The sequence below is a fragment of the Peromyscus leucopus genome, chromosome 22 (genome assembly GCF_004664715.2).
Source record: "Peromyscus leucopus breed LL Stock chromosome 22, UCI_PerLeu_2.1, whole genome shotgun sequence".
In the NCBI taxonomy this organism is placed as follows: domain Eukaryota; kingdom Metazoa; phylum Chordata; class Mammalia; order Rodentia; family Cricetidae; genus Peromyscus; species Peromyscus leucopus.
The window spans coordinates 35444053-35471895 of record NC_051081.1 but is presented as its reverse complement, the minus strand read 5'-3'; the positions used below and the strand labels follow the sequence as shown (position 1 = coordinate 35471895).

Sequence of the window (27843 nt, the reverse complement as noted above, 5' to 3'; positions counted from 1 at the left end):
ATCTTTGGGTATGTTTGTCTCCAAGACCAGCCCCTCTCCAGGATGGGTTCCTGCAAGCCTGCTACTTGCCAAGGAGGACATCACTAACTTCCAAATCACCAGCAGGGAGGGGTGGGCTGTGGGTGGAGCCCCTTGGGTTAGACGACTGGACTGAGGAAATAGATCTGAATTCTCTCATTTATACATTCTTCAATAATATTTACGGTGGCTTACTTACATTCTAGGCACTGAGTTAGCACTTAAACACACCTTGTCATTTTTAAAATAACAGCTTTAAGGTATAATTGACGCACCATACAATTCACTCCGCTAAAGTATGTAAGTTCACAGTTTTCAGGCTATTCTGAGCTGTACCGCCATTTAATTTTAGAACATATTCATCTGCCCATAAAGAGAACTGGTCCTCATCTGCAGTCAGTCACTCAGATCTCCCTGCCCCTTAGCCTCTGTAAACAACCTGCCTACTTTCCGACTGTAAGGGTTTGTCCACCCGAGATACTTTAAGCAGGGGGGAGCCTTTGGTGACTGTGTTTATTGCATGCTGTTTCCTGAGACCATAGTTCATCCTTCGTAGTGCCAAGTAATATTCTACTTTATAGGTACTCACAGTTAATGGGCTTTGGGGCTTGCTTTCACTTCCGGCTCTTGTGGATAACGCTGCTGTGAACACAGTTATTCTTCTGTTTAAAGCAGCCGTCCTGGTGGGTGTGAAGAGGCGTCTCAGTGTAGTTTTGATTTGCAAGACTACCCTGATGGCTAATGATGTGGAGGCACTTTTCATGGATTGCCAAGGCATTCACTTATCTTCTTGGAGAAATGCCGATTCATATCCTTGGCCCATTTTACATTTAATTTAATTTTTGAAGGCTTACTTTATTTTAGAGTGTGTGTGTCTACATAAAGGCAGGTGCCCATGGCATCCAGAAGAGGACATCAAATCCTCTAAAAGCTGGGGTTACAGGCAGTTCTGAGCCACTTAATGTGGGTGCTGGGAACAGAACTCAGAGCCTTTTTGAGAGCAGTCAGTTTCCAGGTGCTGGCCAGCTCTCAACTCAGTCACCCACCCCCACCTCTCTCTCTTTTTTTTTTTTTTTTTTTTTTTTTTCAGTTGGCTTTATTTCTTTGTATTGTTAAGTTGTAAGAACCTTTTACATAGCCTGGATACCAATCATTTTTCAAAGACTGGTGAATTTGACAAGGCAAGTAAAAATAAATTAAGTTCGGGAAGGGGTTGGAATTTTAAGAATCTGTGCCAGGTGACAGAAACCTACCTCAGGCAGACCCTAGAAAGGCAGGATGTGGAACTAACTGGCCTTCCTAGAGATGTCACTGCTCCATTACACACCTCTTCTGAAATCACGGTGGCACCGCGGGCATCCAGGAGTGCCATGGGCTGGGGGAGGGGCACAGGTTGGCTAACACATTGAAGGTGGAACCTCCTGTGGGGATTTTTTTTCTTTCTTTCTTTCATTCTTTTCTTTTTAAATGCATGGTCTTTTATTCCTTGGGCAAATGAGATGGTTGGTACTTATGAAAGCGTTTGGGATTGTAAAGGGAATATGCAAATGTAAGGTGACGTTCTTAGTGCTACTATTGTTATTGGTGAGAACCAATAAAAGGCCTGTCTAGAATGAGGTCCCAGAGCTTTGGGGATGGGGTGGGGGAAGGAGTGAGCTGGGGGCAGATAGGGGTGGGGAGGGTGAGAGCTGAGGAGACAGAGGGGAGCAGGGCTGGCATACCTTGGCTTTGTGTGTGTGTATGAGGGAGGGAGGGAGGGAGAGAGAGAGGGAGCGCGTGAGCACACAGAGCACCTTGTAATTTCTGGTGCATTCCTCTACCACCTGTAAAATGATCCACTTAATATTTTTCTTTAAAAGGGCTCCTATTTCTTTTCATTAAAGGGCTGTGTTTACAAAGGTAACTTTATACACCAGTTGTAAATGACAAACCCCCCGCATCGTTTTCAGAAGGGAAGGTACCCCATAAAAACAAATGTGAAAATCCGTACGGTGTTATGCAGTTCTGGCTTGGATTCCTTTGCCTCCTGGGCCTGGAACACTGTCCCCGCCGCCTCAACCTGGCTCAGCTCTATCTGTCACTCAGGCGGCTGCTGTTCCAATGGCTTCTCCCTTGGAGGCTCTAACGGCTCCAGTGTTGGCCTCCGGCCTGGTCCTTGTTATCTGTCTCTTATTGCACTGTAGCTTCCTGAGGGCTGTGGGTTCACATTCCTGGAGTGTGTCTGGGCAGGGTGTCATCCGTCTGTCCGGTCCGCGTTCTTCACCAGCCTCCCGGCCTCGCTCTGTAGCGGCTGCATGAGGAGCTAAGAGCTCCGAGCTGCTGGGTGGTTCTCTCCTTTGCTTTTTGTTGCTCTCTTTTAGCAAGGGTCAGCAGAGTGTAAAGACACAACAGGCTGGTGCCAAGCTGCTGCACCTTGTATAATCAAGATGTCTGAAAAAAGAAAAAAGACTGGATTGGAGAAGGATACAGCCTGCAAGGATAGCATCTCAAAGTTCCCCAGGCTCCCCTGGGTGTCCCAGACCTACAACTTGCCTATCCCCAGAGCATCCCTTAACCTCACCAACGCAGAGTAAGGGAGCAAGAATCCCATGAGCAACTCTGAGCGTGGACCAAGCCGGCTTCTGGCGGATATACCTGGTAGTTAGAAGTGGTCAAGTCTGGATGGGGTTTAGTGAACTGCCTACTTGCTGGGTGCCTCCGCTTCCTCCCAGGCTCAACTTTTAAAGCAATACTGTTTCCCCTGTCTCAAGTACCCAGTTTGCACCAGACATCTTGATTAAAAAACAGCAGCCAAAGAAACCACACCTTTGTCATGTTTTTTCAACCTTGCGATTTTAGGAAGTAGGAATTTACAAGTCCCATTTTAGAGATGGGAACTGAGGCTTACGGTAGTTTGATGATTTGCTTAAAGTGACAAAAATCTAGCTTTTAGCACTTCAAAGTCTAGGTTCTTGGGTCATCACATGTAACAACTATTAAACGTCACTGTCTACAAACAGGCAAGTGTGGCCTACAGTTCAAAGGCTACACGCACTCCAAGGCCCACAAAGTTATGAACTTACTTAAAACATGATGGGTGTTCTCTCTCTTCCTCTCTCTCTCTCTCTCTCTCTCTCTCTCTCTCTCTCTCTCTCTCTCTCTCTCTCTCTCTCCATCTCTCTTGTAACTTGGTTCCGCAGATTTCGAGCCTGAACTTCATGGATGATAAAATATCAAGGGGTTGGATGTGCCTGTCTTCTTGCTTAGCAGTTTTTATATATTCATGACCCTGTAATGTTACCTCTAGTGACATCAGCTTCCAACTCCAGGGATGTGCGCGTACACGGTGTGTGTGTATGGGGCCAGGCGTGTGCACAGGGTGTGTGTACGGAGGGCAGATACTTCTCAGAACTTGTTGCTAACTCTAAGACTTGTTCCCCTCCAGGGTCCAGTGACATGCCTGGTGCTGGCGCCTCTTCAGTAAGGAAGGGACAAAGCCTAGGCTCCCTGTCAGCCTCTACTTCCATGGAGTCAAATAGGCAGCAGCATGCCGTTCCGTTTCCAGAGAATTCACCACATCAGAGTCGCAGGCTCCTCCCGGGACAATCTGTGGTCGGATATGTTGGGGGCTGAAGGGACTACTCAGGTGTCCTATGAGGGTGGGTATGCAGAATACCCGGGAGGAAAGCAGGGAGAAGATTTCAGGGGGACCCCAGAACTTTAGCGTCAATGCTGTGCTGCTCTTTGTCTGTTTTTTGTTTGTTTGCTTGTTTTTTGTTTTCTTTTGTTTTTCTGATCCACGGTCTGCCCATTCTATCCAGCTTTCTGTCCCCCAGAAAAATCAAAGAGTGATACTGGAGTGATGCTCGGTCCATTTGCCCTTGGGCAGAACCAGAGCAGCTTCTGTGATAGGAGCCCTGACTTCGGCCCCATCTTGGTAGAAGCTTTTGACCTCATCTTTGTGCAGGGTTCCTTCCTGTCGTCCAAATTTGAATGCACCTTCTGTTCCTCCGGGGACTCAGTCAGATGGTGTCAAGTACCCTTCTGTATCCTGTAGGCCATCCCCTGAAGTCAGGGTCTATGTTTCTCCACCTCAGTATGTATCCCACCCCCTGCACAGTACTCAGGATCTGACTCTGACACTTAGGGGGCACTTTCTACGTGTCAGTAATCGCTACTTGCATCAACTCCGTGAACCCCCATGACGGTCCTGTGATTATTATCCCCTTGGAGACGTAAGGGCGCAGCGCATCACAGAGGTTGCATAGCTTGCCCTGGGTCACACAGTCAGCACGTGGCAGGTCTGGGATTCCATCCCAGGCATCGTGACTCCCTGAGTCAACAGTCTTAGGACTGCTTCTTGGCCCGCCTTTCCATGTGTTGTTCTGGAGGTGATGTTTCTTAGCCAGGGCACCAAAAGAACCTGCTTGCCAACTCAAGGGGCAGAAGGTGGAATGCTGGTCACCATGGTAACTGAATCAACGGGCCGCACCAGCTGCTGATCCCTTGGGGCAGAAGTTTCTGCTGCTGGCGCGAGGAGGCTGGGTTGGCATGGGGCAGTGTCTGAGGCACCAGATGCAGTGGGAGGATCTGGAAGAGTACCAGGTGGGTCGTCAGGTCACAGATTTGGGACAGAACTAGGGGCTTCCCGGGGCAGGTGGGACAAAGAGGAGAAGAACTCTTAGCTAAAGCTCTGGAGCGTCCTGGGCTGGCAATGTTGTCCTTGCCTCTGCTGAACTTGTAGCCTTGTGATTCGGATCGGCACTTTCGACCTCCTCACCCCCATCCCCTGTCCTAGAGCCCAGGGCTTTGCTTGGTTCTGATTGGCTCTCCCAGTTGGGGTTACTTTGCCTCCCCCCCCCCTCCCGTGACATGGCAAGGAGGATATGGTACCACTTTGCCTTGGCTACCACCATGGGCCTGCTCCTGGGGCCTACAGTGACTTCATTTCTTCAACAGTACAATGAGAGAATGCCTCCCCTCTCCTGAGGCTCCATGCTCTTCCAGGGGCCAGGGTGGGACCAGATTGAGTGGCAGGTCATCTCTCTGATTTGTTGCAGGCTCTGACCTTCCTGACGAGAAATGAGATTCTGTGGTGAGTAGAGAGGCCCGGGTCCTCCTTCCCCTTCTCTTGAGCAGGGGTGAGGGGGGTGGGGGGTTCTTTTTCTGTTATGGCTTCCCTCTGGCCCTAGGGTGTGACCCCCTGCTCAGAACCACACAGCCATGAGGCAGCATCTGGGATGGACAGGAAATTGTGAGATTCCCCTAGAGTAGAAAGACACACATACCAAATCTGAGCTGCAATGTGGTTACTACCACCTAAGGCAGAGATTCTTCATAGCTGCTGGGAGTCCTTGGGTAGTGAGGAAAATGAAGACAGGCTTAGACAGTGTAGGGTGAGCTTAGTCGGGCTATTCGCTGGTTCGATGAACTTGGAAGCACCGTGGACACTCAGTCTGCTACCTGTCCCCTCCCCTTCTTGCCCTCCACCCCCCAAGACTCCTTCCAGGGCCTTCTCTGTGCCAGATACAAGGGAAGAAGCAATGTGCTCTCAAGCAGGACCCTGCCCTGTGGGAAAGCTCTTGGCCAAAGACCTCATCATCCAGAATGGAGATGTGACAAATGGCTTCATAGGGCATGAGTGCCATGACCAGGGGTAGATATGTTTGGTTAGAGCCAGGTGCTCAACAAACTTGTGTGGTGTGCAAGCCTGTGTGGTGTGCAAGCCTGTGTGGTGTGCAAGTCTGTGTGGTGTGCAAATGAGCTTTCCAGGACTCTCTCAGGGGAAGTCAATGAAGATGGGAATGAGGAGACCGTTTAGACACTGTCCGGGACACACACATACACACCGCTTAACCTCATTGGCTCTTCTTGGACTGACCCTCCCGAAGCACCACACCCAGCCTGAAGGCCACAAACATTAGACTCTCCAGGCACAATAGGATAACCAAGTGACAAAGAGCTGTGGATATCAGGGACAATCTTGAGGCTGTGTTACTTTTCCTTTTCAAAATACTATTGACTTACTTTTTTTTTCTATACTGAGAATCAAAGCTAGGGTTTGATACATGCACGTCACGACTGAGTCACTCTGTGAACTCACTTTTTTAACATAGAGAAGAAAAAAATGGCAAAACTCCAGATGAGCTGTATCCTACTACTCACCTGATCCCCATTGATATTTTCTAAGAAGCGATGTATGCATAAAAACTAAAACAAGAGGAAATGGAACACCGGTTAAATATGGCTAGAAAATTCAAATAGGACCCACGTTCTAAGTGAGACGCGAAGGTCTCCATTCTCTCCTGTGGGCTCTTCCTCTTGACTCAGGCCCTGCTCACTGTCAGTTTATCATCCAGACATCCCAAGAGCATTGTCCACGCACAGACCTTTGCGAATCTCTCAGCCATTCACATTATTGCTTCCTATGCATGAATCATCCCCTCACCCCCTTTGTTCTGTACCTTTGTCTTTTTTTTTTTTTTTTTTGAAGTTGTCCTCTTCGACAGTTTTACAGGAAGCATATAGAACCACCCATCCTTCCTCAATGGCTCTGGATCTTTCCCTTGCTTTGATGGACTGTAATTCAATACCAGACCCCGTTATGGAGACTTAGCCTGTGGGGTGGTTTGTGATGGTGGTGGTGAGGACCTGGGGAGAGAGAATATGGAGGGCACCCTTGTTTTCCTTCTTGAAGATTCTTCCCCCCTGTTTTCCTCTGTTCTTTGTTGGCCTCCTGGGAATGAGGTCCTTTGGAAGGAAGCCGTCCTCAAGGGTCCCTTCCCATCTGACCTGACCACCCAGGTCTTCAGGTGGCCCCTGCTCACATCCTCTTTCCAGCCTGCTCCCATCCCCATCAAAGGCAGCTATTATGGTTTGAATGTAAATGTGCCAGCAGGCTCGTGTGTTTGAACACTTCATCTCCCGCTGGTGGCGCTATTTTGGGAGGTTATGGAACCTTTAGGATGCGGGGCCTGGCTGACAAATGTAGGGCTGCAGAAGCCGATCCCGAGGGTTATGGAAACTTCTGCTCCCAGACCGTTTGCTTCTTGTTCCACTAGGATTTAATAGGCCAGCCCCAGTCCCTACGTCCTCAGAGCTACAGACCCAGCATCCCAGCTGCCAGCCCCAGCCGCCATACTTTTCTCCACCGTGAAGGGCTGTATCCCTTCCAACCATGAACCAAATAAACCCCCAGAGGTTATTTCTGCTAGGTATTCTATCAGAGCAACCAGAAAAGTAACTAATACCGTGTCCTTATGTAACAGCCCTGGCAGAAATGAAGATATTCTAATGAGACACTGTATCTCTCAATCTATCAGATGATTCAAACAATGGATCCCAAAGAAATGGGAATTTCCCCAGGAATCTCATGCCGGGAGAAGGAAAAGGTGCCAGCCACAGGGGGGACTTGTGCCCCTGAAAGAGGTTTCACACAGTTCTACCCACTTGTCAATTCACCTTCCAGAATGAGACTGGAGCTCAGATAATGATGGATCAGTTGTGGATGGGACCACACCTTGACCTGTACTGCTTAGGTGTTTTTATGTGCACATCCTTGGCTCTCTTTGCTGAAGATGGCTTGGAGAATCTCTGGCTCCCCTCTGTCCCTCTTCCCAATGTGGCCACGTTGAATAAATCGTTTTCTGCTGTCCGATATTAATGTGGCTCTTTTAATTGACTTATGAAGGACAGGTGGCCAAACCTAGCTTGGGACACACACAGTCTGTGTGACCCCCTCCTCCTCCAAGTCTGATAACACTTCCCCTGGAAAAGGTGCAGCTTTAACTGTCCAGATGTTGCGAGGGAAAGCTCTGCAGGTGCCCAAACCTGCCCCGCAAACTTCTCTGGAAGCTCTTCCCGGCTCACCCTGGCTGATGGCTTCAGATTCCGGAGCACAAGGCACCCATGCCTCACTGGGTAGCTCTTGCAAGGAAGCTTCTACCTTTGGGGCCCTGGAGCAGAGGCGTGGGTCAGTGTCGGATAGGGGACGTCCTGCCTGATGAAGATACAGTGGAGGATGTGGTGCTCGACCCCTACTCTACATCTGTCTCCACATTGCACACCTTCAAGATGCACAAGCGCTAGGGGACGGGAACTCCAAGATGGCGGGATGCTGCTGCAGAGAGTCCTGCTCCTTCCATAAAGGTGACACCCCAGCTCAAGGGTACCACAGCCTGAGGAGCAGTTGAAGACATGGACAAGGGCCTCAACTGATCAAGGTGCTCAACTGCTGTGGGTCAAACTGAAAGAGAGACTTTGACTTGGTATTCCTACTTGCATCACGACAGACGGCCCAGGAAACACAGGTGCTGATTCACTCACCGGTGAGATGCTGTCTTGAGTGTGGGAACTTTCACGGAGAATCATAGAAGTTTAATGTTCAAGACGATAAGATTAAATTAGGAAAGCAAAGGGCATGGAACTTCCAGTTAACATGGAAAACAGAGTATCACCCAAGTCCATTCCCTCTACCAAAGGGAGAGTGAAGGCTTGTTTTTAGAAGAAGGAGTAAACCTGTAAGCACAAAAAGAAAAAAACATAGACAAAGAAGGCCAACAGAAATATGAGAAGTACCAAGTAGATAGCCCCCCAAACAGATTCAGCTGAAAGAAGCTGATCCGCAGGGCCTGGAGTAAGGGAATCGAATCCCAGAAAGACCGAGGGAGCTCGGAAAGCCCTGGTGCAGAGTCAGGTGAGAGCAGGAAGGGAAACTGAGGGTATCAGGCCAGTCTACCTCTGGCTCTATGATCCACTTGGTAGTCCTGCCCCACTGCAATGGAGGATGAGCTCACCATCTGGATAAGAGCTGTAGCCAGGTTGGGGCCACCAGAAGTGGTGAAGAGCAAGAGGATCTTCCACTCAACCTTCAAAGCCTTGCTGGAAGTCTGACTTGAAGGCCAAGGACCTCTACGTGTCAAGAGTGAACAAAAGAGCCTGCATGTAGCATCCTGCCATCATGACATTTCAGAACGCTGAGATAATGGGGAGGAAAAGAAGACTTCCATAATAGTGGGTATGGAGTCAGAACAGCTTGGGGCTTGCACTGGAAGACACAAGTCCTTCAAAATTCTTAGGGGAAAAATTTCAATCTAGAACGAAGTTCCTGGATAAACTATCGATCAGAAATGTAAGTGGGGTAACAATATTTTTTTTTACATGCAATTAAAAAATATTTGAGACAGCTTTTTGAGGATTTGCTACACTAAACTTAGTCATCAAACTCAAAGAAAGATACAGGACCCATGGAAGAAAGGATTTTACCATAAAGGATGGGGAAATTAACTACAAGGATGGAGACAAGGAGGAAAGCTTGAGCAGGACGATGGCCACAGGCCTGGAAAGCAATCAGTTCTTTACAGCGCTCTCGGAAGTTTGGCGGATGAGCTCACGATAGGTGCACTGCAATCTGAGAAAAAGAAAGCAAAGCAACAGTTAACTCCGGGAAAAACAAAAGGCGTTGTAAGAAAGGAAATGTAATCACGCTACACAAGGGAAATCGGCTGTGAGCAATGCTTGAATAATAAATAAAATATAATAGTGATACAGTAAATACAGAATATCGATTCGGGCAAATTGTTTTAAATTGGGACATCGGGAAAGGGACTTCCATAGGGAAATAAATCCTCTTCTTAATAGGGGCCTGTCGCAAGATAATATCCATAATGAAATGGTACTGACGGTGGTAGCAGCATTAGTGCAGTGCTTAGAAGTGTTATATAAATATTAAGAAAAAAACAAAACCAAGAGAAACAGAAAGCTGTTTGTAAAATGCCTCTGGAGAACAGGGTAGATGAGTGTGGGGTACGGAATATAAGTCATCCTGACGGTAGGCTTTGCAGTGCTTATGTTTTTCGCCTGTTGCAGTGTGTTGCGTTGGCAAACTAGACTGAGAGAGACGAGACACTCCCGGTTTCTGAAGTGAGGGCTGTTGCCACACATGGATGCAGAAGGGCAAACAGAAAACAGCCCAGCTCCTCAGAGACACCCAGGGACTTGAGCATGTCTGAGTTAGGGGTACATCACGGGTAAAGGAAAGAAACAGCTTAGATTATGGATGCACGGTGTGGGCTCAGAAAGTTCTTGGCTCACAGTGTGCTGGGGAGAAAGGGTCATCATGAGCTGCTAAGGTCAAGTTGGACCAGACCAAGCCCCAGTCACTTTTGAACAGTTCTTAAGTGGCCTCAATGATGGCCCAGTGGAACAGTGGTGATCCACTGATAAAAAAAACCATGAAAACATCAATACCAGGTGGGAAGGCGGTGAGCACGTCTGTGTAAGACGTCTCACCTTCTTATCCATATGAGTAAGCACGAGAAGGCCAAGTCACCAGATCCAAATGTACTGTGACCGATCCGGGTCAGCCTGGCCCAGGCTGAGCGCTTTGGTTGAATCGGTGACACTTTGGAATCTCTGGGTTAAGGTTGGATCTACGGAAGCATTTGTTCCTAGACCCTGCTCAGCCAGGTCCTCCCTCCCTCCCTCCCTCCTTCTTTCCTTCTTCCTCCCTCCCTCCTCCCCTCCCTCCCTCCTCCCTTTCTTTCTTCCTCCCTCCCCCCTCCTCCCCTTTCTTCCTTCCTCCCTTCCCCTCCCTCCCTCCCTCCTTCCCTCCCTCCCTCCCCCCTTTCTTCCTTCCTCCCTCCCCCCTCCCCCTCCCCCCTTTCTTCCTTCCTCCCTCCCCCTCCCCCTCCCCCCTTTCCCTCCCCCTCCCTCCCTCCCTCCCCCTCCCTCCCTCCCTCCCTCCCTTCCCTCTCCCTTCCTCCCTTCCTCCCTCCCCTCTCCCTCCCCCCTCCCTCCCTCCCCCTCCCTCCCTCCCCCTCCCTCCTTCCCTCCCTCCCTCCCTTCCCTCTTCCTTCCTTCCATGTTGGGGACTGATCATAGGGTGTCACACATGCTAGGCAAACGCTCTGCCAAGCCCCTTAGGGAACCACTTTTTCTTCTTAGCATCTCGGAGACTCCCCAGACTTTCCCGTCTCCGGCCCGTGTTCCACCTCTTGGCCCCCAGAGCTCCCTGGAGCAGCTGAAGCTCCAGCACATGGAATGTTACAAGTTTTCTTCCCGGGAGCCGGGGTTTGAGGCTCAGCTCTGCCGCTTTCCAGCTATGTGACTGTGCCTCAGTTTCCAGACTGTGAAACAATGTCAGGGGATTCGGGCCCCCAACCTCACAAAGCCATCATAGGCCCAGGAGATGACATGTCATTGTGTGAGCAATGCACACCCAGCTCAGGGCTGAGCGCACACAGCTGTTTGCTACCATGCTATTATGTCCCCTTTGCAAAGCAGGAAATTGGCCCAGAGAGACACACTGATTCTCCCAGGGTCACACAGCCTGGAAGTAAAAATCTGCATGTTTGGGACCCTGAGCCCAATCAGGGACCAGCGGCTTACGTTAAATCTCTGATCTAGGTCTTGCAGGTCTGGGAGGGGCACCCAGAAGCTTGTAGAACCTGCACAGCGTTCTGGGTTTGAATAAGAACCCCAGGGCCTAGTGGAGTACAGACCCATTCACAGATTCCCTACAGGGTTTAACAGAGCCCCGTTTGAGACCCACTGAACTAAAGAGTCTCAGGGGCAGCTATGGTAGGCATGGCAGAGAGGGGGGGTACAACAGACTTTTGGAGTCACAGATGCCTGACTAGGGGGATCCAAGCAGGGCAGTCACCATGACACTCATTTCTCATGAGAAACTGAGGCTGTGAGAAAGGCGGGGAGGATGGGAGCAGAGGGGAGGGGAGGGGAAGGGAGGGGAGAGGCAGGTCCAAGGTCACTTGGAGAGGGTACCTCCCAGCAAAGTAGATTCTGAGCCTTTCTCTCCTCTGGGAGCCAAGCGTGGAAGCGAGCCCCACCCAGGCTGCCTGGCTGTTGGCAGGGTGAATGTGTGAGTTTCTCAAATGGCTTTGACTTTTGAGTCCATTAGTGATTAATTCAGAGCTCCATTTCGAGCTGGCTGATCCATATTTGGAGGAGGAGAACATTCTGTGGCAGCCGAGATGCAGCCGTGATTCATCTGTGGACAGCTGGTCCCTGTGGCCGTCTGGGAAGGCATGGAGTCGTCTGGGCAGGGCTCCGTTCAACAGGGATTGGGTACCCAGGGTCTTTCACCTGGGAGCAGGGGTAGAGTGGACCCTTCAAGGGGAGATAGCACAACTCAAATAATCCATTTCAGGCTTCAGTCATCTACTCCTGTTTCTTCCCAGGGGCCTGACCCTGGACATGTTAGGTAAACTTCACAAGCCTCAGTTTACCCATCCACAAAAGTGGTCACTTACACCTCTCCCACAGGCACTATTGGGAAGACGCCAGGAGGTGACATGTCTGAGCATGCCCAGACCACAGTATGTGGTCAGAAGAGGGGTCCTGACAACCCCAGGGCCTTCCCAGCCTCCCCTCTCTGTGCTTCTGGGTGAGAGCCCTGGTGTCTGCGACTCACACTTTAACATCCACGCCCCACATGACTTTGGGCAAGTCATCCACCTCCTGTGTTCTCTTCTGTAGAGGAGTGGTCCCTGCCTTGCTGGGTCCTCCCTATAGGGTGGACAGAGGAACAGTCACTCTAGGTACACACACCACAAGCATGTGTTTCCAGGAGGGCTTAAACCGAGTGAAGAGCTGGGACGATGGCCCAGTTGGTAGCATGCTGGCCACACAAGCATGAGACCTGGAATTCAGTCCGTGTGAAAATGCTGAGCACTGCTTTTGAGGTGGGAAGAGAGAGACAGAATTCCTGCAGCTCCCCGGCCAATCGGCTAACTGAATTGGTGAGATCTGGGTTCAGTGAGAGATCCTGCCCCCCGAAATAGGATGAAGGGTGGAAGAATAAGGCAGTGGACAGCCACATCTGGACTCAGTAGGTACAAGTACATGTATTCTTAGCACACACACACACACACACACACACACACACACACACACACACACCAACACACACCTAGTGAAAGTCTGTCTTTGGTCTGGACATGATAGTTGGTGCATATCCTTAATGTCAACACTCTGGAGGCAGAGGCGGGCAGTTCTCTATGAGTTCAAGGCCAACTTGATCTATAAAGTGAGTCCCAGGTTAACCAGGGCTACAGAGTGAGACCTGTTTGAAAAAAGAAGAAAGGAAGGAAGGAAGGAAGGAAGGACACTGACAGTGATATAATGCTCCTTTTGCCTGTGACCACCCTTACCCCTTAGAGATCAGCAGGGAACCTCCAATAGGAACAGATTTTCTTTCTTCCTGTTGACCTGAGATGACCCTTCTCCCATCCCAACACCTTTTAGAATTCTCTCCCAACCTCCCCCACACCCTGCTTTTTTGGCTCCCTCTTATATTTAACACAGAGCCTCTGAGGACAGTTCAAGGGTCCCTTACTAGATCGGCAGTGTCGTGGCCCTCTCCATGCATCTCCAAGCCCTGGTCCACCTCCCATATGCCAGGCCTTCCCAAATCAGCACAAAGCCTGCCTGGAAAGGGCCTGCCTCCCACTGGACAAGCAGGAATAGAACCCACGTCTATGGTCTCTGGTCACCCATCCAGTAGGGAAGGAAAGGGATTCACATGGGTTCATCTGCCTCATTAGCCGGCATCCCAGGAGGACAAAGACAGTATCCTCAGCTGTACTCCTGGGAGGTGATAGAGGATGGAGAAACTCTGCAGAGGCTGGTGGGAGACGTCTAAACACCAACCATCCCTGCCCAGGGCTTGAGGTGGCCAGGTGCCGGTCAGAGCTGCCACGGCTGAAGGACAGACTCGGTTAAGAGCTGCGCCGACGTTGTGAGGTCAGAGGGGAGGATCCCTAACTGTTCTCTCTTGCGGCCTCCAACTTCCTGCTGGGGCTCCCCCCCACCCCCACCCCCGGGGCCCAAGCCCTTTGGAAGGTTGAAGGCCAGGGAGCCGGTGGCAATGGGTGGAGACCAGCCTCTCAGAGTGCAGAACTGGGCAGCATGGTGGACAAACAGAATTTGGGTTTATTGTTTTTTTCCTCCACTTGTCCATGGCTGAGACAGACGTACAGGATGCTCTCCTAGTCAGTGAGCCGTGACGGGAATGAGTGTCTAAAAAGGGAGCCAACGATGGCTCCACGTTCTCTGTTGTTGGGCTCTGCCACGGCCTCCCCCTCTACCCCCGATTCTCTGGTCATAGGATCACCCCCGAATTCCTTACTAAGTCCACGTGTCCCTAAATCCCCACTGACTCAAATTCATCTGAGTTTATCTGGGGAGGTCAACGGAGGGACTGTGAGGTATTTATTACTCCAGGATGTGAATTAGGTTGCTCGCTCCTGGCTCTCGGCTGAGATTAGGGGTTCCATGCAAGAGAAAAGCAGACTAGAAAAGGAGTGGAGGAGAGAAGGCTAAGTCTGAAGGATAAGGGGATCAAAAAAGAGGCTGGAGGGCTGGAGGGCTGACTTAGCAAGAAGTACTTCCTACCAAGCCTGGAGACCTGAGTTCGATAACTGGACACACCCGGGAGAAGGAAAAACTAGCTTCCGAAAGTTGTCTGCTGACCTCCACGTGCATGCAGTGGTGTGTGCAAGCGTGCGTGCATGCGTGCATGCGTGCGTGCGTGTGTGTGTGTGTGTGTGTGCGCGCGCGCACGCGCAGGTGTGTATACACAGGCACCCGCGCGCACACACAATAAAGATGCAATAATAATAATTAAAAACAAGGCTGGAAAGAAAGTCTGAGTGAGGTGAGAGGGCTCCCTCCATCTTGATTTAGCCGGAGTTATACGTACGACAGCCAGCAGGAAGCGTGTGCCAGATGCACCGGAGGAGAGCCCAGAGTGGAGATGGGACTTAGGTCTATCTGGATATAAAAGACATATTTTAAACCGTATTTACACCTTAACACGCATGCACACTTTCACGCAAGCACACACACACTTCCTTTCACTTACGTTGAACTTGCAGCCTCCAGAGAGGTATTGATGGGTCTTTATTCAAACGATGAAGCCAAGGCTCAGAAGCATTAAGTAAGTTGCCCAGGATCACACAGCTCTGCCCAGCCTGCTGCCTACCTTCTCCTCCATGGGCTGCCACACTCACTGGCCTTGTGGTCCCAAGAGCCTGCTAGTGGACCGAGCCTGCAGTCCAGGATGGGGAGACAGGAACAGAGGTGGAGAGAGCATCTTCTCTTGGCCTGGGGTAGGGTTCCTTATGACTATCTGCTCAGTGGCCATACAGCCGCACCAGGCCCTGCTTGTCCTTTACAAAGTTTCCCGGCTGCCTACAGATGGAGAGGGTCATGATAAAGGAGAGAGGTAGACTGTTCCGGCTGTCAGTCTGTGGGGACCATCTGCAGCCAGCTGTCCAGCTTGGCTGTCAGGTGTACCAGCTGCCAGTACATGGATATTTGAACCTGGCTCCTGTGTTCACCAAGTGACCTCTTTTCTACATGCTGAGGATGAGGGCACCTGGATGTCCAGGAGGGGACCTGGATGTCTCCATCGCTACCTGCGGGACTGGACGGAGCCGCGACAGAAGTTCCTGCCAGCTCTGATAGTCAAGAATGAACACTGTGTGGAGTGTGGTCCGTGTGACAGAGCATATTACAGCCCCTCGCCTTGCCTCGCTCCCCGTTCATGGTTATACTCCCCCATGGAATGTGGGAGGATGGGGGATGTTTCTTGTTCCGGGTCAGTCCACACTTAGTCCCCCTTTTTTTCACTAAGATATCCCAACACACGCGAGCAGGGGACTCCCCGGCCCCCTTTCGTTCCCATGTGGCCACCATGCCTCTCTTCTTTCTCCTCAGTATCCACGACACCTTCCTGAAGCTCTGCCCCTCAGGCAAGCACTATAAGGAGGCCACACTGACCATGGAGCAGGTCAGCTCCCTTCCTGCTCTGAGGGTGAGTCCAGGATGGGGAGGGGCTGAAGGTATGGCAAGGGCAGAGCGGGCCCTCCATGTCGAGGGTTGAAGAGTCTCGGCTGACACCGTCATTCTGAGGGGCTCCGGTGTTTCCAGGCAGAGGGGTCATCAGGGCGAGGCCTTCAAGTACTTCTCACACATGTCTGTCTTCCCTCCACCCCCACCAGGCCTGGTCAGAGAGGTGTACTCACCATTGCCCTCTCTCAGGTGAGGACAACCCAGCCAGGGCCGTGAGGGTCGCCCCAGGCCTCCCGGGTGGAAGGTGGTGGCCCAGCTGGGAGCCCTCACAGGCCCCATTCACAGGCCTCCTGTTCCGAGGCCTGTAGGTCCCTTCTGAGCCTCAGCTTGTGATCCACTCTTTGGAGTTACTCCACCCCTCACTGACTCCAGAGAACCGTGTACCATATCATTTCTTCTGTGTCCTTTATACCCCAACTGGGGTGAGTAGAAAGGTGGGGGGATCCCACACAGGGCCACCAGGGGCCTTGAGGAAGCCAAGGGCTCCTTCAGACTTCTGCCCAGCCTCCTTCTGCCTTTTTTGTCTTTTGCTCACACTGTGTCAGGAGACTAGGGCTCTTATAGAGGGACTGAGAGTTTCTTCAGGTTCTCTTGTGAGAAGCTGGGAGGAGAGATGCGGGGAGCCTGGAGACTGTCCCCTAGCCTGTCTTTGTCCATTCCCATGTTTTTAAAGAGAAGAATACTCTGGTTCCAGCTCTTCCATTAATTCTTCATCCGTCCACCCACCCACCCACCCATCCATCCATCCACCCACCCACCCATCCATCCATCCACTCATCCACCCATCCATCCATCCATCCATCTACCCACCCATCCATCCATCCACCCATCCATCCATCCATCCATCCATCCATCCATCCATCCATCCATCCATCCATCCAGCAATGTTGTCAACCTCCCCAAGCCTGGAACCCCCTCAGGTATATCCAGCCTGCAGCCTGCTGAGCCATGTGCAACCAATGAAAGCTTTGAATGAAGTCCCTCACAAAACCCTCACCTTTCCTGAAACAGTATGAGTTTTGTTTTGTTTGTTTGTTTGTTTGGTTGGTTAGTTTGGTTTGTTGGTATGTTTCCGTTTTGGTTTTGGAATGCATGCGGTTCTTGAGTACGAAGCTTCTAGATGACTACGTCGTTTCACACTATCAAAGGCGGGACACACCTACAGGAGGAACACGCCCCGTCTCCCTCTGGCTTTCTCTGCTTTACCGAGCCTGAAGCCTACACTCCATATTCCCACGACCGACCGACAGACAGACAGACAGGGTATGCATGTGCATCTGCACACTCTGCTCTTGGGGTGAGTCTTCAGATTCCTCCTATGTAAATTGGGAGGAGTGGTGAGGTGACCTGGAGGCCCCTGGCTCCCGGAAGTCTGCAGCTCTCAGAACTACCCCCCCCCCATCTCTCAGTTCCTGAGGGACAGTGGCTTGAGACTTCCTCTGTTAGGAAGAGGCCCCGCCCTTGCCCAGGGCAGCCTGACCAGGCCCAGAGGTACACAAGAAAAGGACTCCCCAGTCACTCTGAGATTTGAATTAAAATTTGCCCATGGTTTGTGGGAGGCGGTGTTGGGCTGACAAATCACAACACTCAGACTTCCTCATATGTCATTTGGATCTTGGCGGAATAGTGATCTGAACTGTCATTACGCAGTGAGGGCACATCGTCTCTCTGTCTGGAACAGGATGGGCTCTGAGGGTAAGGCTGCTTCCGAGATGAGGCCCAGGGACCTAGGAGGAGAAGCTGGCTATTGAGTGAGGAGTTTTGTAGTCATTCAACAAAGGCTGCACGATTCCTCCTAGGAGGCGGGTCGTGGTCCTCAGGTGCAGAGGTGGGTGGGGACCCAGCACAGATGGGTTTGAAATACAAGTATGGAGAGGTCCAAGAATGAGGAAGTGTGGGCAGGAGTAGAGCTGCCCAAGGACTAGGTACATTTTCAACAGTACAAGGAAATACCTTCTAATAGTCCAGGCTGCACAGGGAATGAGCTCCCCACCACCAAAAGGAGCCAAGCAGGGCATGCCAGGAGGCCCTTGGCAGGGGTTATTCTGGCATATACTTGGTACCAAAGGGAGCCTGGACTAGATGCCTCCTCAGAGTCTGTAGTTCTGTCTCTGGGGTGGTTCTTATTCTCTACGGGATCATCCTCCACAGTGTATCCCAGACGTTTTCTTCCAAAACTGAAGTTTATTTTCAGCAGGGACTAGAGACACCAACCTCCAATTTTTTCCAAGTAAGGACATTTAAAAAAAAAAATATGTCACCCATAATCACCACCAATTCACTTTTAAAATATGTTCTTGTTAGCCAGACCTGATAGTGTATGCTGTAATCCCAGCACTTGGGAGCTAGAAGCAGGCGAGTCAGGAGCTCAAGGCCAGCCTGGGTTACATGAGACCCTGGCTCAAAACAACAGCAATGCACCAAAAATCAGTTGGTTGCACACACACACACACACACACACACACACACACACACACACACACTCATCCCAGAAGCAAGAACTTTGGTTTTTTGTTGTTGTTGCTGCCGCCGCTATCATTGCCTCGCTATTTATCTTTATCTTTCGCCCTCCGTCCTAGGTGGTCAACCACCATGTCCCTGGCCTCAGGCTGGACTTAAACCCAGACTCCCGTTTGTTGCCTTCTGCACCTTCCCAATCTTGGGCAAGCGGAAGAACCTTGCAGCCCAGGGATGGGAGCCTTGTGACTCACACTACCCAGAATCTTTCCCGGGACAGGCTTGGAGAAGGTGGGAGGGGGGAGGAAGAGGGGGTGGGGGTGGGGGACAGAGAACTTTAGGGATTGGTATAACTCGGTTAGGGGACTTGGATGGTCCGAGAAGAATGAAGTTTTGTGTTCTTAATTGGGGTTTCATCATGGAAAAAGCAGGCTGGTGGCTTAGAGAGCAAGGCACGAGAAGGTTCCGGGTAGCAGAGATAACCGGAAAAGCCTGTGGACAAAGACGCCTACTGGTTGGGACGCTGTGCTCCTTTTCCACGTGGGGTTTTATGCTCTGTTTGTCTGCTGTATTTGATGTCTTTAAAAGTCAATTAGCTCAATGTTTCTCTTCCTGTAAATAATGATCTTGCTTTCTGTAAACACCGTGAGTGTGGCATGGCGTGACTCAGGTTTCTGGTTTCCTGGCCTAGTCTTTGGGTCCACCTGGGATGATGGTAGCAAAACCTGAGAGAAGATAGAGTGGTCTTAAGGGGAAGGGGTGGGGAAAGGCTTACACCAGGCCATCCGCAGCCTCTCCCTGCTCCCCACAGCCCGGATCTCTACAGAGAACATTGGATGACTCTTCTGAAATCTCAACCTTCGACTCCCCTGGGGGTCGGTGTTTAGTTCTCTGCCCTCCCCCATGCCATCCCATGCGTCATCCCTCTTCCCATGACTTCCCGGGATAGTGATCGGAACAGTTGGTGTTGCATAGTCAGGTTTTTTGTTGTTGCTCTTTGTTATCTTTAATAAAATACTTGCGGCAGGCTACTTCACTGAGAGTTCAAGAAGTTTATTTAGTTCAATTCTGGAAGCTGCAGGCTGCAAAGACAGACCTCCCCTTGGCTTGACACACCACAGCAGGAGCACATGGGTGTCTCTGTCTGTGTGGTCTCTCTCCCTCTCCTTTTAAAGCCACTAGAATTCCCTCACCAGGGCCCCACCCGAATGATTTTATCTGACCTAATCACTTCCCCAAAGCCTCACCTCTGGGCACTGCCCTAGGGTTGGTGTGGGACCTCCTCAAAACCATTAACATAAAGCTTCAGGGATTAAACTCCTTCGGTGAGCAGAGAAGGAGACAACCGTATCCAAACCATTAGCAGGTGTTTCTGTCACGATGGCCGTTTACCCTATTCGGAGCTGAGCAGAGAAATAAAATGTGGAGAGTTTTCTTTTCTGCACATTTTTTTTTTCTGGTTATAATAATTGTTTTTGCTTGGTTTTCTTTGTACATATCATTAACTCATCATCAAGGCTCTACCAATTGTCTAAATCTCCAAGAGCATTCAAAAGGGAGGATTTTCTGCACATTTCATTTTCTTAGGGAAGCTGTTCTCGGCGCCTTATAATGGCTTTCGTTGGGAGAGGGTTGCCCTTTGAACACAGAACATGTCAGCATCCTAGATACCAGCCCTTCCCAATCCCTTCAGATCCCACACCTCCCTGGGATCTCCGACTTCTCTCTTTGCTCCCCTTGCTTTGGTGGGAGACATCCATTATTAGCTTTCTGATGAAGAGTTACCGGGAGCTAAGTGTTTTTGTGACTCCTTACACATCTGAAAATGTCCTTACTTCCCCTTCACACTCGACTGAGCATTTAGATGGAATTGGATTATAGATTGGAAACCATTTTTCTTCAGGATTTGGAAAGTATCACTTGATGACATTTTAGCTTTCACTCTTGTTAATGAGAAATCCAAAGCCTTTCTGTTTCCTGATTGTGTGTGTGTGTGTGTCCTGCTTTTTTTTTTTTTTTTTAATTTGTTTCTTCGTTCATGTTCACTTTCTTTCTGGAAACATGTCGCCCTCATTTTATCGGCCTTGTGGTGTTGGGATTACAGGCACAGGCAGCCATGCCTGGCTTTTTAACACAAGAGCTGGGGGGTCAAACTCAGGCTGACATGCTTGCCGAGCAAAAGACACTTTCCCACTGAGCCGTCTCTGAGCTCTCTCCCTGTTGTTTGCGATGGAGCTCTCCATCCGTCTGGGGCTTATCCCTAGGTCTAGGCTGCTTGTCCTGCAAGCGCCAGGAATCTGCCTGTCCCCACCTCCCCGGAGCTGGGATTCCAAGCTTTTGGATGGGGGACTCGGAGACTCAGACCGGAAGTTCTCATGCATGAACTGCAGACACTTCCTGACCGTGCCAGCCCCCATCTCCAGCCCCCATCATCTCCAGCCCCCACCATCTCCAGCCCTCACCATCTCCAGCCCCCATCTCCAGCCCCCACCATCTCCAGCCCCCATCTCCAGCCCCCATCTCCAGCCCCCACCACCTCCAGCCCCCATCTCCAGCCCCCATCTCCAGCCCCCATCATCTCCAGCCCCCACCATCTCCAGCCCCCACCATCTCCAGCCCCCATCTCCAGCCCCCACCATCTCCAGCCCCCATCTCCAGCCCCCATCACCTCCAGCCCCCATCTCCAGCCCCCACCATCTCCAGCCCCCATCATCTCCAGCCCCCATCATCTCCAGCCCCCATCATCTCCAGCCCCCACCATCTCCAGCCCCCATCTCCAGCCCCCACCATCTCCAGCCCCCATCTCCAGCCCCCATCACCTCCAGCCCCCATCTCCAGCCCCCACCATCTCCAGCCCCCACTTCCAGCCCCCACCATCTCCAGCCCCCATCTCTCCTTTCTGGGCTCGCGATTCTTCAACGTTTGTCTTTCAACCACAAAGAGTTTTTCACTCTCCCCGTTCAGCATTTGGTCTCCAGGAGTTATTGTGTTCTCTGCGTATCCCTTTCTTGAGTAATACCCTCCCTTTTTTTGTTTTGTTTTGTTTTCCTGAATGCACTTATCTTCTCTGATCTTCCCTTTGAGGCACTTTTTTTTCTTTTCTGCCATTTGCTGCCGTGAACCCTTGCCTTTCATGCCAGAGGCCTTCCGTGGATATCTGGTCATCGTTTGCTCATAATGAAGACTGCAGATGGTTGCCAAAAAACTTGTTTCAAAGCTTGAGCCCGTGGGTGGTGTCTGTCAACTGGAGTGCCAACGGCGGCGAGAGAGCCGAAGGGGCCATGTTTTGAGGATTCCCTCGAAACACTGGCGTGTTCTGTGAGCCAGCATATCCTGGCGCCAAGTTGAGAAACAGGCTGGATGAGTCTGAGTTTAACATCCACCTATTTGTTCAATTCCCAGTCCGCAGTGGTGTCTGGTGCCCCCCCCCCCCCAAGGCGCTAATTGGCTCTCACAAGAGACAAGCTTCCCTACCTTTGGTAAGGCTGGAGACAGGGCAAGTCGTCCCTCAGCACGCAGTGCGGAAGGTTCCAGCATTCTAGATGCTCTGAGACCCTTGCCACCAGCCGTCCACGTAGTTGCCCGTTTTCCAGCACTGCCGGGGCGTGCAGACCCAGAGCCTAGAAGACAGCAGGCTGCTGTCACCTTTCCCACTGTGGGCCCAGGTCCTGATGTCTTGTCTCTCTCTCTCCTGGTCACTCACGACTTGTGCGCCTGTGTCTGCTCGTCTCCTGTGTTCCGTGTTTGTTTGTAGCTCCAAGAGAGAAAGCCCTTTATTTCCATGCAGTGAGTGCCAGGGGGCGTGAAGCTAGGTGCAAGAGGTCACGGCTCCCGGGTAAAGTAAAACGTCCCACGCGTCAGCCCTACCGTCAACCCAGCATGTCCCACACGTGGACGCTGTCTCACCCACTTTCGTCTCCTCCTCCCGACCCCACACCTGCCACGTGCCCCCGCTAGGTCGGTGCCCTCAGAGCCCCATGCCTGCGTGGTCCTCATACTCCTCCTCAAACCAGATACCCAGCAGGCCGCTGGGATCCTCCCTCACCTCCAGGAGGGCTTTGCCCAAGGACTCCTAGGGAGTGTTGCTGCTTTCTCTGTTGTCAGACAGGAGGAACCATGACAGACTTTTTTTTTTCCTTTGTGGAGAATGCCTGGTGTGGGGGACTCTCATGCACCCTTCTCACCCACTACAAGCAGGATATTACCGCCAACAGCTGGCCATGCACTGTGTGCAGTCTCCAACCTTACAGAGCCTCTCTCTGTCTCTCATTGGGGTGCTCTGGGCAAAGAGCAAGGGTGTCATCAGCCACCTCCTCTTTGCAGGGCTCACTTTCCAGATCGTAGTGCCCAAACTTGGTGCCCTAATAGTCTTATGCAGCTCCCCTTGTGGGCGTGGCCCCTCATAGACAGATCTAGCCAGGCACACCTTAGATATTCTCCATCTGTGTCCTTTCATACTTCTTAGGGCCAAAGGAAAGGCTTTCTGGGGGCCAGGCAGGTCTCAGGGCAACACACCCTCCCCTCCAGAGGAGCTTCTTAATATGTCTTAATATGTCCTGGGACTAGGCCAAGGCAATGGCTAGATACTCAGAGAACCTGCACATAGGCTTCCCTAATGCACCCTGCTCGGCTGGATGTCTACCCTGAGACAGGCTAGAATCCCTGGAAAGTGCAAACTGTTATTGTAAATGGTGGTCTCATTTCATCCTGCTGAGTCCTGAGCTGGAAGGGGATCTTTGGATCTCTGGGCTCCTTTTCCATGGGAGATGGCACAGGTATGAGTGATTCCTTCAGTCCTCTGAGGAAAGGTGGGTGGGAGGGAGCCAGTACCAGGACGCCAAGGGTCTCCTTGAACATTTAGCCATCGACTTGCTCACAACCATTGTATGGCGGCCACACTGTCCGTGCCCATCCTAAGGCAGAGGGGCCTTCACCAAGGAAGAAGTCAAAGTCGGCAGATGAGAAGGGACACACAGGATGACGGCCGCCCCCACCCCCACCCCACCCCCCTCCTCCCCAGCCTAGGCTGTGTCATGCTCTCTCTTCAGGACGCCTCCACATCCCGAGGAAACACATTATCAGAGGGTCCCCAGATGAAGAGCTGACAGAACGCCCCTAACACCCAGGACAGCCCAGGGAGTGTTATTGTCATCCGGTGACCTCAGCGGCAGCCGCCGGAGGGGACAGCTGGGCCCGGTAATAATCCTTAGACTGTATTTAGGCCACTGTCCTGAGCCCCCCTCATCCTCGGCTGTTTTTCCTGGCATGCTTTAAAAAAAAATAAATTTAAAACCGCAGCAGATTGGATGGGTGCAACAATCCCAGTGCCTAGCCCCATATGCCTGCCTGCTGCCCCAGGTCACATGGCTGTGAGCTGTTTCACGGGCTGCCTGGTTTGAGCCTCACACTCTTTGAGGCACTTGGATGTTATCCTACAGAAAAGGAAACTGAGTGGCCAAAAGCCCCAAATACACTTGAACACAAGAATTCCGTTTGCTCTTCTCCATCTTCTAGGGAAAAAACGGCACCAACGTGAGTATGTGTGCACACGCATGTCAGGAGCAGGAAACTGGATGGGTACGAGTTATTATTGGCCTGAGTGGTTGATGATTGACTGTAGGAAGAAGCATCCTCGGGCAGAAGGTCACACTTGCGTGTGTCTGTGTTGTTGGGGCTTCTTCTCCTTATGATGGTAGTTCGCCCTCCCTTCTCTAAGCACCCAGTCTCTCTGGCTCCTAGGACAGGCCTGGGAATTGTCTGATTCCCAAGTCCCCAGACCGGGCTCCACCCCTAGTACCCAGACTCCTGAGTGGGACAAATGTTCCACTGAGAAAAAAAGAGAGAGAGAGAAAGAGAACAAAGAGCCTGCTGAACTCCCAGGCTCCCACCCTGAGGCGCCACCTCCAGGGGCCTGAGGTCACTTGGAGCTTTTCACCCATCCAAGACAAGCAGCTGGATCGCAGAGATAAATAAATGCTAGGGGTCGACCAGAGACCCATTGCCTCGCCAAATGGAACCCGCAGCCTCCATTTCTCCCCTCCCTCAAGGGCTGTAAGGCATCGGTCTACTAGGCAGAGCTCAGGCCAGCTGGCTGCTCCAGCCCAGCCCCTAGCTGAAACTTGAGCTCTGCCCAGCAGGGCGTAACTCACACATCACCTCACTTCATCTACAAGGTAACTTGGAGGAAGAAGTGGTACCCTCCTCCTCGGTAGCAGCAGAGTTGACCAAAGGGGTTAATAGCTCATCAGTCCGAAGCAGGACTGAAGTCAGCCCACTCAACCTCCAAGTCTTGCTCCCCAAGGCCCCGCCCGGCCCCAGTGGGAGGGTCCAGGCTCCCTGATGTCAAGTCAGAGCTGGGAGGGTAATTTGGCATCTGGTTCACTCCCGGCCTTTTCAAGCATCATTAGATCTTTCTTTCTTTTTTTTTTTTTTTTTTTTTTTTTTTTTTTTTCTGACAACTTCATCAGTTAGCAGGGCTTGGAATTGGCAAAAATCCTTATTTAGACATTCAGCCAAAGAATTAAGGGGTTTGTTTCAGAAAGAGCTCAGTACTGTGAGAGGCCATCTCTGTTCTGGGCTGAGCCGCGGCCCAGGGATACGGCCTGACGTCCAGGCCTGGCCTGCCGCTGGCACCTAGCCGTCTTGGGCACATCACTGGTTTTCTCCAGGTCTCCGGTTCCTCAACTTTCCAGTGGATCCCCTCCCACCTCCTACCAGGAAAGCTGGAGACGGTGAATGAAAGGTCTGGGTTCTGGTTTTGGCTTTTCTCTTCTGATTTTCCTCAGCCGGAGACAGGGAGCCCACAAAAATGTCAAGGGCCACTTTTCCCTCATTCCCTCTGGTGGAGTTTTGTACCCCACAGCCAGACAGAAAATGGACAGAATTTCCCACACCCCACCTGGTGCAGCTACTGGATCCATCTTTCGTCCATCTTGGGGTAGGAGTAGGGAAACATATGTTTTCATCTGCAGAGTTCAGCCGTTTTCTGTCTCCTCCCATGTTACATTTTTAATGGAGTGTCTCATCTACCTGGGAAATTACCTGCCCTTACTGCCTCCAGAGAGTAGGGGATTGGGCCATGGAGTCACTAAGTGACCTGCCCACAGTCACCCATCTAGAATCCAGCGAAGACCAGAATTCCAAGCAGGCTATACGCCCAGGGTCTAACCATCCTTGCCTCTTACCACTTAGCGCTCCCTGGATGTTTCCCCGCAGCCGGGCCCTTAACTGATTCTCTAATGGTTCATGATTCCTCAGTTCCCAAGGGCGGAACTGATTCTCCTGCTGTGAAGCCCTTAGAGGCATTTGGCGGTACTGAAAAAAAGCTTCTGGGCAAAGCACCGGACTTCTTGGTGCCCTTGCCTTTAAGACGGGAGTGATGCATCTTCTCTTTCGGTTCATGTAAGGATCCTGTCACACTGCATATACATCGCCGTGCTTGCTGCTCCCTGTGAGAGGTTCCGGAGTTAGGTTGGGATAAGTATCGAGTGGGAAGGCTGACGGAACAGGAGGTCACATGGAGGAAGGGGCGTTCCAAGGGTATGAGGTGGCAGGGGCAGCCTGTGACCAGGTGCAAACAGGTAGTATGTGCGTATGAGTGTGTCTGTGTGAGTGTGTGTGTGTGAGTGTGAGTATGTGTGAGTGTGTGTGTGAGTGTGTGTGTGCATGTGTGTATATGTTGCCTGTGTGTGTTACACCTGTGTGTGTAGGTGTGCATGTGCACACGGGTGCACACACACGCGCCTCTGTATGTGTGTCTGCGTGCTTTGGTGTGATGTTGCCTGTGCGTGTGAACTGTCTGTGAACTGAGGGCAAAGCAGACCCCTCCTTCCCCGGTGCAGACGACACACACTTGAAACTCTCTTGACTCTAAGACTTGGACCCACATTCCCAGCAGTACTGAGGGAACGAGGAGCTGAGGGCCTGGGGAGGGGGCCCATGGGCCTGGAAGCTTGCTTGTCCAGCACCCCAGGCCCTGTCCTGCCCTCAGAAAACAAGATAAATAAGCTCTCCTCAGCTTTTCAAGAGTGCCGGTCCCTAGGGCCTTCTCAGCCCGCTGGCTGGAGGCTCTATTCCCCTTATGTCTTTGCTGATAACTTCATTTGTGCCCCCAGAGACCTTCGACTGGTTTAAAAATAGAAAAAAATAAACAACATTGTTCCTCACGCACCCCCCTTCCCCTTCAGGCTTCCTAACGAGGTGCTGGCTGGGCCCGCCAGGGCTCTGTTCCCAGGGTTTTTGACCCTCTGCCTGCTGCCGCCTCCATGGGGACTAGACACCCTGCAGCTTTGAAGGGCTTCCCAGTGGCCTGGGCATGATGCTAGGAGGGAAGGCCATACCACCTGCCTTGAGCTGTTGGCCACATCCCCCTACACAAGATGGAGGTGGGGGCATCCCCCAGGTGTAGAGGGACAGGCTCAGCTATGAAGGGGCCTTCTGGGAGTTTCTCCCACGTTTGACTCTGGCCTCAGCCCCTTTCAGAAGGGCCGGAGCCCTCTTTTGAGGACTGGCACCTCCTTTAGCATCCTGACCTTTAACTGGCAGCCGGTGTCACACCTCATTTTGCTGTGTCTGAAAAATAGACCAAACAGTAGCACCTCTGCCCACCTCAGAGGGTTTTATGCTGACTGCTGAGAGGTACTCCAGGGAACTGAGTGGAACTCGGGGGGGGGGGGGGGGTCAGTGGGCCTAGAGCAGTGGCGGGAGAGGAAGGGCATGATTGTGTTCTGTGAATGGCAGACCCACTGGGGGAGTCTCCCATCTCACACAAAGGAACTAGAGAGAAGGTATGTGTCCCCCAAAAAGTCGAGGAGGGACTCAAACCCCTACTAGTGGGAAGGTGACAGGAAAATCGTGGTATTCCATCAGAAGAAGGACTTGGGACCGTAACCACATGAGCTGGCTGATGTCCTGCAGGGGCCAGGCTCCTGGCGGGCACCTTGAACTCGCCCTGGTAGTTGGTGATGAGAGCGAAGATGTTGAATGTCCTTTGATTTCTGGGAGTCCTGCACCCTTAGTCCAGCTAGGTTCTGGGAGAGAGGTCACCCTTTTCCTTATTCTGCCTGAGGCCAAGTGCCAGAAGTAAATGCCCTATCTAGTGTCAAGAGAACTGAATAAAGAGTCTGTGACTATAACACAGCTCCTCAGGTGGGAAAAAAACAAAACAAACAAACAAAAACAAAAAAATAAAAACAAAACAAAACAAAAAACCCTTCCCCGTTAGGTTACAAATGACTTCTTTCTGGAGCTGGCTAAAGGTTTCTGCTTCGCATTGTCCCCAACTGCTGTCCACACAAAGTCTGTCTTTGCCCTGTCCTCTACCTCCCATGAACTGTGACCCACAGGGGGTAGCTAGGGCAACAGCTGGCTAGCAGCTGTGGGGCGTGGACTGGCTTCCTCTCTACAAAGCAGAGTCCTGTCCTGCCATCTGCCCTGGCCTCTTCTTCCCCTGGCAAACGGCCTCTGGGGCAGGAAGAGCGGCCCAGGCTCAGGACAGCAGCAGGTGATGTGGTCCAT

The 27843-nt window shown here is 51.5% G+C and overlaps 1 protein-coding gene and 1 long non-coding RNA gene across 2 annotated transcripts in view; one reads left to right on the top strand and one right to left on the bottom strand.

The window, feature by feature from the left end:
* Nucleotides 1-1895: 1895 nt before the first annotated feature.
* On the bottom strand, nucleotides 1896-3946 carry LOC119086467. Its single transcript, XR_005089751.1, has 2 exons — nucleotides 3299-3946; nucleotides 1896-2448 (listed from the first exon to the last, which is right to left on the bottom strand). It is a non-coding gene; the product is annotated as an uncharacterized LOC119086467 (long non-coding RNA).
* Cib4 (calcium and integrin binding family member 4) overlaps nucleotides 3305-27843 on the top strand; it is a 60212-nt gene continuing 35673 nt past the window's right edge. Inside the window, exons 1-3 of the mRNA XM_028875653.2 lie at nucleotides 3305-4602; nucleotides 5058-5092; nucleotides 15736-15832. Coding sequence (XP_028731486.1) covers nucleotides 4549-4602; nucleotides 5058-5092; nucleotides 15736-15832 — 186 coding nt within the window. The 5' untranslated portion in view covers nucleotides 3305-4548. The remainder of the gene's footprint in view (nucleotides 4603-5057; nucleotides 5093-15735; nucleotides 15833-27843) is intronic.